We start from the raw sequence: 12,767 nt of genomic DNA on the forward strand, positions 1-12,767 counted from the left end.
ACCCAAAGAGGAGTATAACCCTCACAAACTGGTCAGGCCATAACAAGAGAAAAAAACTTAAAGACAAAAATGTGCTTGAACAGCAAAAGGGATAGACAAAGCTTCATTAGAAGCAAGCATGGGTCTCCTTGCCAAAAAAAGTCAGATCAAGGAAAATTAAAAGAGAAGGCAAAAGTAATGGATCCCGTAGGAAAAAGACTCAAGGCTTCTGAGAAAATGCTAAGGCAGCCACGAAGCTGAAAAGGTTCAGCTGGTTGCAGACACAACCTCAGTTTCACTAAGAACTGAATTTTTCCTTTAAAGTACTTTGGGTTCTTTCCAGAGCCCAACAGCAGGGCTGGACAGGCAGACACTCACCCAAAGGAGAAAGGAAAAAAAGAAGAAAAGGGAAAAGTCCAGCCTCAAACCATCTTCCATTAAAATCCCATAGACCTTTTTTCCAAATGTTGTTTTAATGTGAGTTAGGTAAGGCTCTAAATGCTGAATCATCACACAGTTTGATTTGGGGCTTTATTTGGTTTGGGTTTTTAGGATTAATTTACCATAAGCAGGTATGGTGAAGGGTTGTTTCATGGACTAATTTACAAGGATAGCCCAAAATCCAAGAAAAATCTTGGGCATCAGAGAGAAAAAGCAGATGAGTCCAGATTTGCTCCTGAAGTATCAGGTGATGGGGTGGGAATGAAGAGCTCCAGTTCCTCCTCCTTGCCCAAATGTTCCTTTTGTTGACAGCTGAAAGGTTAAAAAGTGGAGGATGTTATGGTGCCTCACAACAGAGATGATGTGCAGGAGGAACAGGAAGAGTCTTTCCAGGTCCTATAGGCTCCGGGATTAATGAGCTGTAGTTTTTTCAGGCATATCACATCACAAACATGAATAATTTCCATTATGACACACTTAGAAGCAATGCAGCTTTCAGAGGAACAGTTGCTCCAACTCGAAAAGGCAGCAAGGTTCAGTGGTTTGTACATGCACAAACTACAGATGTATTCATTTTTCCATCTGTTTCTTATTTGTCACAGAAAAACAGATATAAAACAGATAACTCAGAACGACTGACAGTAGTCAGAATGTTCTAAAGCCCACCAAGTACACTGACTTTAATGTGTTTTACAGAAAAAGAGAATAGAATCTGACAGGGTCATTGATCACTTGAACCAACTCAGATCAATGTCAAAACCCATAAAAGGAAGCATCAGTAACTACAAATAGAGAAGCAGAACATTCCCATCACTGTGACCCCAGGCCAGCACCAGTCACCAGTAAACCCATGGTCCACACCACTCAGACTACTCAATTCTGCATTTCTTTTTATTTTCCCCATAAGTTTCTGCATAGCTCTGTCTTTTCCCAGCGTGTTGTCAAGGAAACCCTACACTCCTGTAGCTCATTGTCCAGCTCTTTATTGCTACTGACACCCCAAAATTCAGGATTTTGAACCAATTGATATACTGTCCTTCCCATTAGGAAGGGATCTTCACTTATACCATAAGCTGGATAGAATTAAAATGAGACCTTTTTGAAAGTTCAGCTCTTCCAAAATGCCTGAGAGAAACTTGCCAATTAACTCTTCCCTTTATAATTTTATTAATCATTGTACATATCAATATTCTATTCTGCTCTATGCTATCCACTGAAAAATAGCCCTGTAACCTGACTGGTGTCTTCTTATTTAGCTCTGTCTCAATTCCACTCTTAGGTTATCTTTGAACAATGTTGAGTTCCTCTGGCAAACAATATTTTGCGAATTTTGTGAGAGCTGCCAGCTAAATTTCAAGTGATAACAGCAGCAGTTGCACGCTGCTTGTATCTGTGTCATACTTTTATCTAACACTTGTACAGATTTTCACTTGGTGAAGAGCTGCTATATATAAATGTCCATATGAAGGCTGAATTTAGGGTGCACTGCAGGGAACAGGAATCTCCAAGCCCTGGGGGTGCCGTGGTGGTGTCCCCTGTGCCCACACCGAGCTCCACATGAGTCACATCCACACTGCAAAGCAGCAGGGCAGGCTCAGATCTGGCCCTTTGCCTCTCCCCTGGGGCTGAGGAGCTTTTCCAGGTTCCACACCACACTCCCCTGGCCCAGGAGTGCCCCAGGAGTGCCCCAGGAGGCTCCAGCTCTCCCCACGTGCTCTAAGGCAGCAGCTCTTACCCCGAGTGCCTCATGCAAGGGCAACTGCAGGGAATGGTGCTGTGAAGGAGCACTCCTGGCAGAGGGAGGTTTATTGTGGCACTGGACTTCGATTTCAGCTGTCTGTCATGGTGAGAGGTATTTCTGTTCCTCTCTCCTCTGGGTCTCATGGAGCTTTGCTTTTATCTGTCGTCAAGGAAACACCAGGGTTTTTTCCCCTTGCTCATTAATGTCTGCATTTTTGTTTCCATAGCTACAAAGGAACCTTAGGGTTTTAAAATAGCAGTAATTGGATTACTATGACTTTTTTCAAATTTATTGACACCATTAATGGTTCTGATTTTCAAAAGCAGACACTGAAATTGTATCAGCAGTTTTTCAGCTATTAACATGTTATCTCCTTGTCCTGAAATCCTGGGTACATGCTCAGAAAAGCCTTCAGCAGCCAGACACTGACTGCAGCCTGGCTCAGGCTGCATACATGGTGCTCTGAAATTACTGAAAATAGTGATGATTATGCTCTTTACTTGGATGATTTTCAATTTCTGATGGTCTCCTGCAAAGGAGTGCACAGGTTCTGTTGTGAATCTGCTCAGTATTAGCACATTACAGATCCTTTGTGATTTGACCCCAGCAGAATAATATGAAAGAATTTTTACAGCCAAGGATGTCGGAAATTCAGGATGCAGAAACATGGGAAAAGCACAAAGAACTGAGAGTACCAGCATTGCTAACAACTGGTATTACTTAGCAGGGACATAATTCATGTTTTGAAACAAAAAGTGACACTGCACTGTCTGTGGCTCCATGCACTCTCCTACCACCCTGAAATTGTTCCCGTGCTGCCTTCTAGCACTTTCCATTTACTTGTTACCATTGCCTATTTGAGGTGCTTTGTGACCACCATAAGTGCTCATCCTGCACCTCTGCCCTTTCTTTCCTGCTCCTCCAGCTGAGGACAGAAAGCAGCTGAATTCCCTGCATGGATGTCCCAGCAGCTGTGTCACCACTCCTTGTGCTGACCCCAGGCAGAGACACACTGGAGCTGGAATCAAATTAAATCAGTTTAAAAAGTTTAAGAGGTGGACAGACAGAATGCCCAGATACCACCTCTTGTTTTAGAAAAACAAGTTCAAGAGAGTCACCAGCCTAAAACCTAGGCAAGGCAAAAAGGTGACAAGTTGCTAAACACACCAAGTGTGAACAAGGAAGCCTCTTGAATCTAAAATGTTAGTTCCTGTTTTTCATCCTGGATTTCTGTGCATCCTGGAGGCTCAGACATTCTATTACCATGGAAACAGTATCCTGTGTCTCTGAGGACCTGCTGTAGCTGTGTGCTGCTATGGAAACAGTCCTCTGAACAGCTCAACTCATGTCTTTGATTGTGTTTGATGTCAGTGATTGTGTTTGTAAAGATCCATTGCTAAATTATCCTTTCAGGATTCATTTTAATAAAACGAAGTCCCTGTAGTACATGGCAATTTAATAAAATCCTCAAGGCTTCTCTACATTATAAATACAGCAATGGAAAAAAATATACATTAGAATTACCTTGCCCTTTCAATAATTACCAACCTCTCCCAATCCCTGCCATCAGCAAAGGTTTGGGGGAAAGATGGGTCTGTCCTCCCCAACAATCATTAACAAAACTACTTCAGAAAAGCAAATTTTGGTGCCATGTTCTGTGCGAGGGCTCCTTCACACACCCATCCTATGTGCCAGCATGGAAATGAAATTCAGAAGAAGGTACAGGCAGAAAATGTGGCTCACATGACTGAACTGGGAATTCTCAGTTTTAATTCCAGGTGAACTGTTCTTTGTCTCAGGAAAGCCATCCAAGGCAGATTTCAGAAAAGAGAACATGTGAGCTGGAAGCTCAACTCCCACTAATTTTTTCCTGGGAATTGAGTCCTTAGCTGATCCTAGAAAATCTCCTCAACATTTTCATATTTGTAACATCTGAGATACTACTACTTCCATATTTCACTAGAGTTCTGTGGGCATGAGTATTTTATGTTTTCTTCAATAAAGCCATCAAAGAATCAGGAACACTAAAACAAAACAACTAAAAGGTGCTGTTCAGGTTAATAGCCAGCTGTAAAGAGCTTCCTGCCCAATTACATTGATTTTTCCATGTAGTTACTGAAACTTAACACTGTAAATTCACACTTTTATCTTTATCTTTCTTTTTTTTATTTAATCAAAATCATCTTCACCAAGAAGGTCCTTTCCAACCCAAACCATCCTAAGATTATATCCTATCTCTTTATTCCTACACCAAATACTGGTTATTATGGCTTGTAAAGAGTACATTTCCTAACACTGAATATCCGAATATCTCTGATTACAATTTATAATGTATAAAGAAATCCCCCAAACATAATGAATTTGTGAGTATAATTCAAATACCTCCAGTGAACTTCAGGGAAGCAGGAAAACAAAAGCTACTCAGAAATGTGAGAGTTTTGAAACCCAGCTCTTTTCGCCTCTTGAGAGGGATACCTCAGCAATATCATCATAATCAATTTTTTTTCCTTTAAAATCTTTACAGCCTCTTTTATCAGCAAGGATTAAGATATGTGACACTCTGAAACACACATTTACAAAGGGAACAAACACTGAGTTTGGAATAAGCAAATTAAATAAGTTTTAGTTGTTGCTGATACTGGGTTGACTCCAAGTTTTGTGATTAATGAAGCTTTGTGGAGGCTTTTTATTAATATAATAATTTTCCTTAGAAGTCTCCTTGCCTGCTGCCCCCTCACTGATGGACCTGGCAGCAGCAGCTCCTGTGTGAGTCCTGCTCAGGAGTGCCCATGCTCACACAGGATTTGTTTCTCCTGTTCCTGTGCCACTGATCCCACTGCACACTTGGGAGCTCCTGGCTTTGAAGACACACAGAATGCTCATCTTGATTGAAAAGAAGAGCTGTGCTCTTTATCTTGCCTTTTAAACACCTTTATTTTTAATAATTACCGCTTTACAGTATTTTGTGTATTTCAGAGAGCTCCTGGACACTCAGAATTTTTCATCACTAGAAAGTGTATATAAAAATTCCTTTTATTTTTGAGCATGGAAACCAAAAATTGACATTAAGAACCTTAAACTCCATTTTTGCCATCTTATTAATCATGAATCTGATATATATGCAGGAACTTGGAAGTGGTTCCTAAATTACTCCATTTAGAGAAAAAAATAAATTGAGGCAGCTAGGTAGAAAGTGCTTTAATGTACACTATGCAAGACCTAGATATGAAAAACTGTATTTTAAATGGTTTTATGAGAAGAGTAGTCAATGCTAAAACTACTTATTCCTTTAAAAAATATTTTTAACTTCAGTTTGTAGCTGTCTGTTGACATTTTGGACTCTGTACTCATGTAACAGAGAACATATATCCATCCTCAGGAGATGGATTAATCCAAGCTGACTTAATCATACTGGGATAAATCTGATGATTTCTCAGTGCATGGAATTTAACTTTTTTTATTTATACACGTGGCTTATTCCTTTTATTATTGCTGAAACACTGAGTTGCAGACAGTTTCATTTCAGCAGCACATTAAGTCTAGGCAGTACAATGGTGAAAAAGCAGATTTCTCCCAAAGGGCTCTTGAATTAATCATCACTAATGAAGCTCTGCTAATTAACAATAATGGGGGTGGTGGAAGGCCTAGAAGAGTCTGAGTCCAGGCTGTGAGGATTTTGCTTCCAGTCCTTCCCAAGTGCAACCCACCCAGGGCTGCTCTGCAAATGGATTTTTAACAGCTCATATGTTCTTGTAATATTTACTCAATTCTTAGACCCTCCTCAAGTTGTTGCACATGTTTGACTCCAATCTGCTTGGTCTGTGTGTAGCTGCTTTGTGCAGGCCTGTTAAATGTATTTGGCTTTGGATCAGGACAGAATGGAGTGGAGTTCTCTTGCAGGATTTCCAAGATTATAAGTATTCCCACATATTCCTCTCACTTTTCTTTAAGTGTTGTAATATTTCACAGCTAAGTACATAAAAAAGCCCCCATGGCCTGGGGTGTCAGTCAGTGGCTACAGGAAATGCAGATTCAGGCATTTTATCAAGCTGGACTCTGACAGTTTTGATCATACCATCTCATGGCCTTTGATTTTGATTCTTCCTAAATGGAATCTATGACTTTTACATTAGTGGGGATTTTATGGAGTCAGCTTACTTTACAGTTTAAAAAGTTATTAGAACATACCATGAAAGAAAATACTTTTGTCCCAACTGTGCATGAAGAGTATTCTGTTACTTTGTTTGCATAGAAGATCTTTGCATTATGTTTCCATTTTAAACTCTCCTATTTGATTAATATTTTTTATTTCTTTTTCTTTTATAGTTTATCCCTTAGGTTGGATGAAATGAACTCATGAGAAGCCCTCAGAAGGCTGTTTGGAAGAGAAAAGGAGAGAACTATTTTTAGTGGAGCAACAAACAGGAAACCACCAGTGGCCAGATAAGATATTAAAAATTTAAAACTGTCGAGGCACCTCATCCCCAGAAGGACACGGATCATTTCAGGTGCAGTTTTTGACTTCCATGCTTGCTGTTTCCCTGTGACTTGTCAGTCCTGTCCATACATTTCTTCCCAGTTTGGGGCTGGGAATTCCCACTGTCAGGCCCAGATGAGAGGCTGGGACTGAGCCTTAAGTTGCTGTTCCTGTTAAAGATCTGAGGAGAGAGGAGGTTTTGTGTTCTCAGTTGCTGAGACTGCAAAGCAGTAACAAACACAATCCCAGCACTAAGGACAGCAGAAATAGTCTGAAATCCAGGATCCACCTCTTCTCTGGCCCACAAAACTTAGAAGAAAAACAATTTAATGGCTTGCCTTCACCAGAGCTGTGTGGTCACCTCAGGCACATGAAAGCCTACATGCTCCAAGGCTGTTTGGTTTATTATTGATTTGATCATTGTCTTGGTGACAGTGAGGATGTCAGCACTGATGACTAAGTGGCCACTTCCATGTGGTACTTTGTGCATGACAGAGTCACAACTTTTATTTTCAGGTTGTGGTTTCTTGAAACCATGTCCAAAGATAGCTGATGGAGCACAAGATTTCTGAAACAAAGAGTTTGACAGAAATTTTGGACAAGGGAGCAAGGTCTGAAGACCATGAGTTACGTTTGTGATTTAGTACAGAATTCTGACCATGACCTGTCGTCACTTCAGGCTTTGCACTGAAAGTTGCACCCAACAAATATTTGAGAGCACAGTGTTTTTATAGAACTGTTGTCATCTTTTGAATTACACAAGAATGACTGGGAGAGAAGCATGATTATCTCCAAACACCACAAAATCATCAGCATTTTCAAAGTCCTTTAGAATTTGTGGTTTTGTCTTTAATTGTGCTGTTACTGTGCTTGCTCATGAGTTGTGGGAGATAACATGTGATTATCATCTGCCTACTTGATCACATGCACATTTGTGATGCTTGCAAGAGCAAACATTATTGGCTGGGATCTGTCACACTCTCAGTTCCAGAGACTGTTTCCCAGACAACAGCACAGTCCCTTTGATCCATGAGCTGTGCACCACTGTGGACCTGTGCTCAGTCTAACACCTGGTGGCAGCTGCTGCTCCCACTCCTGACACAGACAAGATGTTTGTAGAGCCATAATCCAACTGCCTGAACTCTGCAAATCAAGGTAACTGCACAACCTAAATTAAAAAGTCAAAATGAGTCAAACAGCACCTACCTTGTTACAAATTCTGAGTCAGTTTTTAAATTGAAACCAGATCATTCCTTGCCAAAAGCCATTTAAGGGCCATGTACCTGTTTCAGCCCTCTGCTGCCACACATAAAGGCAAGCACAGCTGTGCAAGGTGGTAAATCATTTCTCTGCAGTAATTGGAGAGTGTTAAAACAAAGGAGCCCAGAGGGCAGGTGGAAGAGTGAGTGTCAGAAGCAGCTCAGGCCAGCTGGGTGGGATCCTGTGTGCAGGGCGTTTGCATTTTGGATGTTGTCAGGTGGGGGAGGAAGCTGATAAGAAAAATAATTATTTGCATTCAAATTATATAAACAGTGCCAGAGCCTGGTTAGTGTAGGCAGTGTTAGACAGAGTGTTTCCCAACTGCAGGAGATGTATCACATGCTGGGTAAGGAAGGTATATGAGGCAACAGCACTCTGAAGGTGTGCAGCTCTAAACCTCTTGGCACATTTTATGGCAGGAAAAAAAAAGGATCTGAAAATCAAATGGCTGTCCCAGATCACTCAATTAAAAATGCACATTTTTAATATGACCTAACTTAAACTCTGTGTTCTGAGGCAAAGATAATGTCTGGGTTTGAATTTATTGGCGAAAGGGGGCAGGATACTGGTGGGATTTGGGCAGGGTTCTTCAAGGTGTGCAGGGGATGGGAGAGATGTTAAATGGCAGGTAACAAAATCTCTGTCTCCCCTTGATGTTCTTAACTCCAATCAGCTAAAACTGAGTGGCTGTAGCAGCATCACCAATCAGCAGTTCAGATCCCAAGCTGTCCTTCCACATCAGGCCACAGGTTTCTGAAGATCTTATAATTAATTCTTTTGTTTTCACTTGTTGAGAACAACTTCAAATGTGAGTGGAGTATTAAATGGATTTTGCCTATTGATCCTGTGATGCTCAGTCTGAATACCCTGTAGGTTTGCAGAGGGGCTCTCTGGGGTGTTCCATTCCCTCTGTGGGCACCATGGGAGATCCACAGGAGCATCTTTGGGAGATTTACCACCTTCTATAGCACTCTTTCATATCCCTTCTGACTGCAACTCTGCTTTCAGAGCTCCTCCAAGAAAAAACAAATCCATGGTCAAGATGAAGAGGCCATTCTCTCTCCAACCAAAGACTGCCTAAAGTTTTTAAAACATATCCCTCCCTCACTTTCTCAAGAAGTTGAGAGCTTTTTCAACTGCATTCTTAAATCATGTCCTTGGCTTTTCCATTAAGTACCAAAGGCTCTTATCTGACACTGAGTGCACAGGTTCACAACAGGACATTTGCACCCTGAATTGTTCTCAGGTTACCTGAGAGCAGCTTGATTGAAATCACATCCCAGAGAGTTGTGCAGTGTAATTGTAGCTGTGGTGACCAATATCTGCAAAGGGGAGAAAAGCTGCTAAATCACAGATGAGGACTTGTGCAAACTGAACTCTAAAAGCCTGTTCTCACAGGGACACACAGGGAGTGGAATACACACACAACACATGTGATCCAGCCCCCTCTCGTGGTTTTTCCACACAGAAGGCAGGAATTGACTCCAACTGATTTCTTAGTAATGATATGAACACCTGCATCTGTTCTCTGAAAGCTGATGGGGTTACTGGCATTTCACTTCTTCTTAGGGAGTGACAGGTATTAGTCTGAAGATAGAAAATTATAATCGGTAAAAATTTTATTTGTATTTCCTAGGCAACTTGATGGCTATTTCTGGTAGAATATGAAGGAGTAAGGGAAGGGGATTTGTTGGCTATTTCTATGAGCTGTTTTTTCTTCACACTGAGGGAGACAGCAAATACTACAGGATAGAAAACAAAATTCTTCTGGTCAACTGCTAAAGTGCAGAAACAAACACAGGCATTTGGTGTCTTGCACTGCTCTGTGTTTTAATTGAATTAAACAGAATTGCATGATACAAACAAGTCAGTGCTTGTCAGCAGGTGGAGACCAAATGCACTGAACTGAGAGAACTGCTGCAGGTCTGGCTAAAGCCAAGCTGGTTCCAGAGGGTGTTTTGGGGTGCACGGCACTGGCCAAATCAGCCCTGATCAGTTGTTCTTGCTCTGCAGCACCAGCAGGGCCTTCCTGTCGTTTCTCCATGTCATTTATGGCCCACTGTGCAAACAGAAATTTTGGTGCCTTGTTCCTCACATGGCTCATCCTGGCCACGTGAAGAGCTGTCCCAGAGCAACAGCAGCAGCCCAGGACAGAAATAACTGTCCTCAAGTGGCACCAGGGCCAGCTCCCCAGTGCTGCTCCCCTGCCCGAGGCTGGGAGGTTCATGGAGCTCAGGGCTCCCCAGTGCTCTTTGCTGCATTCTGCTCCTTCCCCTCTGCCCTGGGCCAGAGGGCTCCAGGCCTCAGTATGAGGAATTTGGGACAACATCAGCTCTGAAGGAAGGTGAAGGGCTCTGGGGTGGGAGGGCAGATTGCTGCAGCAGTGGGAGCACTGTCAGGACTCAGCATCAGCAGTGAAACTGTTAATGCCTTGCAGAGGAGGTAAAACTGGTAAAGAATGCTGGTTACTTAAATAAAAACACATTTTCAGTAATGAAAGGGAAATATTTTTATTCCATTAATGTTTCTCTGAAGAGACAGAGATGCACCAAAGCATGTTAATCCCTGCTACAGTGTGAGCTCTGTTCTCACCTAATAAATGTCTCATCATGGAAACTCATTTGTGCCTAACACCACTTTTCCAGAATGTTCTGTAGTGGTGGCATTTCCTTATTGGTGTCTTCTTTAGATATTAATCAGAAATCTGGAAGGATCAAAATTACTTGAACAAAATTCCTATTAAATTATGGGCAAAAATGGAGGAGTTGGTACCACCCTGAGGTGTTGCTGTGCTTTCTCTCTGTCAATAAAAGTATTTTTTATTAAAAGCACCATTTGATTGATGTGACCTTGTCATGCAGGGATGCATTATGACTTGCCAGGAATTAATGAGCCAATTCTGGAAGCACTGAAAGGGAGCTGTGGTATCCAACAAAGTTTTCTGTGACAAGTACATTCTGGAAAATACAGCCAAGCACGAGGAGGCTGATCCTGAACTGACAGCTGATGAAAGAGTGTTTGTAGCTGGGCAGCCATGAGGAATTGTACCATGGAAGTCACTGAAGAGGTATGTCTGGAAAAGAAAACATTGACAATTTTCTATCATTACAACTGCCAGATTGACAGAGGGAGTGGGAACTTGTTTTTCCAGCTCAAGAAAAGAGCAAGACTTTTGAATGGTTTTTATTAATATTGCCTGTGAATATCAATATTTCACACCAATAAAAGTTGGATTTTGAAGTTCCAATAAAAAGGAACTGCTGTGTTACTGCAGCACAGCCATATTTCAGAATATGACAGGGGGAAAATACACCACAAAATACAATTTTCTGAAATGTAAGGAACAGTGAACACCTCAGCTGTCTGTGAGAAGTGCAGAGCTGTGATACCTGAAGCAGGGCAGTGACCAGAGCCCGTGGCAGGGAGCACAGCAGGTGAGCTCAGAGCCTTCCCCTCTCACCCCTCCCTGTACCATCCCTGCAGTGTCACCTCAGCTCTGGTGACCCATGATCAATGGCACTTCAGGCATTCATTTCCCTCACAAGTGCAGCCTGAGTCACTGCCATTGTCACCAAACCCTTCCCAGGGTGGAATTCAGTGACATTTTGTGCTGCAGAGTGCCCTGGTTGATCTCTGGAGCAGGGCTCTGAACCAGAGTGCTGTTTGCCTTCCAAATAGAAACACAATACCTGGATTTTCACAGAATAGTGTAGGCTTGATTGGGTTTGACAATCTGGAGTTGTGGTACCCACTGTGGAGAGCAGGAATGACCTGGATACAATGCTGTAGATAAAGAGACTTTTGGGTTGTGAGTTATTTCCTGATATTTACACTTTTTGGTCAAAATTAGGAGATTTTTATGAGGCTGCTTAAAGGGAACAAGTCACACCTCCCTTCTGGCAAATGTGGGTCTGGCAATACAAAATCTTCATGCCTCATTGAGCTTGAGACCCCAGAGCACTTTCCCACAGAATTCCCAGAGCAATTTCCAGTATTTCTTAGCCATGCCAAGGGCATTGCTCTGCCAAAATCTGAAACACAGAATCACAAGGCCCATTTCAGGCATCAGTTGCACCTAGCAGCTGTGAGCAAACAGCCCCTGAAAGGCACATGTGGACTAAGGAATCTCATCATGGGTTTCCACAGGTTTTTATGTTCTCTTGTCCACCATCATCATCCTCGGGGATCATTTTGGTACTGCCTGGGACTGGACGAACTCAACTGACAGAATGGTTCATTTTATTTTATTAGTTATTAGACAGATACTGACAACACATAGGGACAAAGCCATTGGATGTTATGGTATTATAATGTATGTAAATAATTCTAATGTTTAGGATGTGCCACTTCTTATTCTGCAGTTACAAATGCGCATTTCATTTTCCTTAAGTCTGGCTGTTTTATTTATAATTGTGTTATTTCTCTTACAGGACAGGTTTATAAGTAGTTCCACACTTGATATCACTCAGATATAGAAAGCTACTTTAACAAATCTCCTGTTAAAATAGCCTGAAGTTTACATGAGCAAGAACTGCTGAAATCTAGCTCCTAATCTGCACCATATGTTGGCATGACTCCTTCTTGGAGATGACATTTTGCTTTGCTTCCAGTAGATAACTTTTCTTTTAAAGGAAAAAAAACCTGATGAGAGGCTACAGGCAGCCTGATGGATAAGGGGTGGGTACCTGCTGCAGTGTCCCTGCCTGTTCCAGGGTCACTGCCTTCCACAACTGTGACACACTGATACCTCTCAAAATGCTTTGCACTTTTAACATCCTTTGCAAAAATCACTCGCTGGGCACTCATGCTACAATGGATTTAGAGCTGCCTCATCATCTCCCAGCAGTAACCCTGTCCACTCTGGCAGGT

General features: G+C 42.0%; 1 protein-coding gene across 3 annotated transcripts in view; it reads left to right on the forward strand.

The window, feature by feature from the left end:
* Positions 1-12,767, forward strand: part of PRELID3B (PRELI domain containing 3B) — a 45,071-nt gene that overhangs the window by 25,262 nt on the left and 7,042 nt on the right. For all 3 annotated transcript variants that reach the window (XM_063172565.1, XM_063172566.1, XM_063172568.1), the window contains 2 exons: positions 6,488-6,669; positions 10,760-10,965. In XM_063172565.1, the coding sequence (XP_063028635.1) occupies positions 10,933-10,965 (33 nt within the window). In that variant the 5' untranslated portion in view covers positions 6,488-6,669; positions 10,760-10,932. Of the gene's footprint in view, positions 1-6,487; positions 6,670-10,759; positions 10,966-12,767 lie in introns of those variants that run through there.

This window comes from Melospiza melodia, chromosome 19, assembly GCF_035770615.1.
Source record: "Melospiza melodia melodia isolate bMelMel2 chromosome 19, bMelMel2.pri, whole genome shotgun sequence".
Classification (NCBI taxonomy): Eukaryota; Metazoa; Chordata; class Aves; order Passeriformes; family Passerellidae; genus Melospiza; species Melospiza melodia.